The 2949-nt window shown below is 40.9% G+C and overlaps 1 protein-coding gene across 1 annotated transcript in view; it reads right to left on the bottom strand.

Moving 5' to 3' along the window:
- The window catches only part of LOC104497574 (neurofibromin-like), a gene marked incomplete at both ends in the record, with an annotated part of 37061 nt that extends 34725 nt beyond the window's left edge, over positions 1 to 2336 (bottom strand). The window contains one exon of the mRNA XM_010140842.1: positions 2193 to 2336. Within this exon, the coding sequence (XP_010139144.1) occupies positions 2193 to 2336 (144 nt within the window). The remainder of the gene's footprint in view (positions 1 to 2192) is intronic.
- Between the last annotated feature and the right edge of the window lie 613 nt (positions 2337 to 2949).

The raw sequence follows: 2949 nt of genomic DNA on the forward strand, positions 1-2949 counted from the left end.
GCTGACTCTTTTCCAATTACGTATTTTATGGTCAGCATCTTAATAGAACTCATGGTACAACAAATCCATATCGACAAGTTTATTAAGAGCATTGCAAAATTTAGCACAGACCACAGGAAGAAACACCCGAAATCCTCCAAGAAGATGCCACACTTCAGCTACAGGATGAAGGCAGAACCCCATCGGGTGTTTAAGCTAGCACCCAACTGTACTGCCAAAAATAGCGCCTAGTTCCAGCAATATTAAGACAGCAAAATAAAGCTGAAAAGATTTAGACAAAAATATATTGGTACTACTGCCTACACATGGAACACATATAGAAATCACCCAAAGGAAGCTGTATTTTAAAGCACAGAAGAGGTTAGCTCAACTAAGGCCACATTTCTGCAGAACACAAACTCTCCAGGCTTTTTTCTGAACCAAGACCATTATAACAGCCCATTGGTGGGTTTTGTTTCGGTGACAGAAATCCTTCAAAAACATTGCTGAGTCATACAATAGCTCTGTCAAACAAAACACGTCAAGTCTTGCTCCTCAGTGCAAAGGAGTTTTTATTGACATTTTTTAGCTAGCTCCTTCCTCTCAAAATCTATGTATCATTATTTGGACGATCATCTTCCACATCACCACATTCCTTCTTGTCTATGGAGTTTAACTAAAGCAAGTTCTCTCTCAGAACAGATTACAGGTAGCTTTAAGCAGCCTAAAATCCCTAGCAGTAGGACAATCTATTCTCTGACCTTATCAATCCTTTGTAGCTTTAGCAGCTGCACATCTCTATACAACTGACATCCAAAAGAGCTCACTGCAAACTACCTTACTAAAACCGTAACAAAAAGTACCATCAGGGGTTGGCCAGCTCTGTTACCTGTTTGTGGAGATTCCACATGATCAAAATCACATGGCTTCAAAACTCAATGAACCAAACTTTCCTCATTACAAATACAAAACCAGAACTTCCATTAAAGAAAATTTCAAACTGCATCTTTCTCCTCATAAAAAATTCCTGAACTTTCCATTTACAAAACTTGATGGCAACAGTTATTTTTCTGGAGCCAACATTGCAGACATCCACATTCTTTTTTCTTTTCTAGGTTTCTCTTCTCTTCCGTTCAACTGAGCTCTGTTCTAAATGACAGGTTTTAGTAATGCTGATGAGTGAAATATTTTGATGGATTTCAGGAATCATCTCATGGTTCCCTTGGAGGCAGAAGAGAAAACCAGTATGCAGAAGGAAACCACCTACCTAGACACCCGGCTCTAAAGTTTTCTTTTGGGGAACTCGTAGGAAAAAAAAATCACCTTAAATCTCATCCCCTCACAGCAGTCTGCTGCCCTCGAGCATCAACACTGAGTGGTTTAATGAGCGGCTGCGATCCATATCAAACACCACATGGAAGCGTATTGTGTATCACTCCCACACGTTTTTCATTCATTTTTCTAACTGACTAGTAAAGTATCCCCTCAGAGGAACGCATCTACAGCGGCAGAATTAGACAGGAGACTGTTTTCGAAGATTTGTCTTAGAAGGTCCTGACTGAAATTTGCCTGATTGTTAAAATATACGTATGTATATATACACACACAGATGTGAAACCAGCCTCAAGTTTTAGATCTTTTCCCTTCTTTTTCCCCTCCTTCTTTCCCAAAACAATTCCTGGCAGGTCCTGCTCTAGCAGGACAGATGACAGGAAACAAAACCTCCCAGTGCTGCTGCTCTGCAGCTCCGTTGCCCTGCTGCCCGCCCTCCATCTCTGCAGACTGTGCTAGCAACACTTCCCCAGGTATCGGACGCAGCCTCCCACGCGATGGCAAACATCCTCCACCACCTCCCCACAGCCAGCAGGTTCCACTGGTATCTTAACACCGCCCAGTGCAGTATTGGGTACCTTTATGCGCCCAACTCCTTTGCTAGCCACATCCCATCCCAGCTACAGACCATTCCCATGACTAACAGAAGACTCCCCTTAACCACCACCTTCCTTTAGATTTCCCTGCCGCAACTCATCACCTTTATACAGAACACAGCGCAGTGCTGCGGGTGAGCTTTGGCGCACGGGGATGAAAAGAAAACAGTTAAAAGACAACCAACAATCTGACTAAATTTCAAGTACTCTCTGCAGATTGTCTAACACAAATAATTAACAACCAAGTTGAAAAATCACCCAACAACCCAAAATTAGAAAACTTACCATGTTATTAACATTTTTTAAGATATTAGTGAGACCACTGATGACCAGGGAAAACTTGTACTTGGAAATGTTTATGAGACATTCCTTGTTGTGCTCCGTACTGACTTTGGTGTGAGTATTCTGCTGGGCAGCCTTTATTGGAAGCTACAAAAAGAGATAAGTATCATAAGCTTTTTTACACTGGCATTTACATCTTTAAAGATGGCTTAAAAATTTTTGAGACACTACAAACAACCTTGAAAAACATTCAAGAGACAACCACAAACATATTATTTTATTTCCTCAATATTCAGCTTTCTACTCGTTATCTATAAAAGAAAACAATGAAGTTCACCTATTCCTTTTTCTGAATTGAAACTAAACCTCTATTTTGTGATAAATTTTCTACAAACGAAATGTCAGAGCAATCACAAGAAGAAGAAAAGTGTTGAGTAGGATAGAATTCTGAGGAAAACAATTTCTTTATTTCAAGAATTGGGCTCGTTGAATATCAACACTCTTCACAAGGCTAATACCTGTAGGAAGAAAAACTGCATCTTGAAACCTGAGAGTAGGTATAAATCACAGCAGCTCACAAACCAGTTGAGCTGGAAGGTGGTAACTGTGGTTCCACGCAAATCCTCTACTCCTTCACAGGACAGAACCGGCCAAGAGGTACAACTGAGTCCCAGGAGGAACCACCACCGACAGCCTCCGCAGGCCCCAGGGACTCGGGTTGTTTAGGAGTTTTACAAATTATTTTTATAATTGTATTATT

The sequence above is a fragment of the Buceros rhinoceros genome, unplaced genomic scaffold, assembly GCF_000710305.1.
Source record: "Buceros rhinoceros silvestris isolate BGI_N320 unplaced genomic scaffold, ASM71030v1 scaffold37527, whole genome shotgun sequence".
Lineage (NCBI taxonomy): Eukaryota > Metazoa > Chordata > Aves > Bucerotiformes > Bucerotidae > Buceros > Buceros rhinoceros.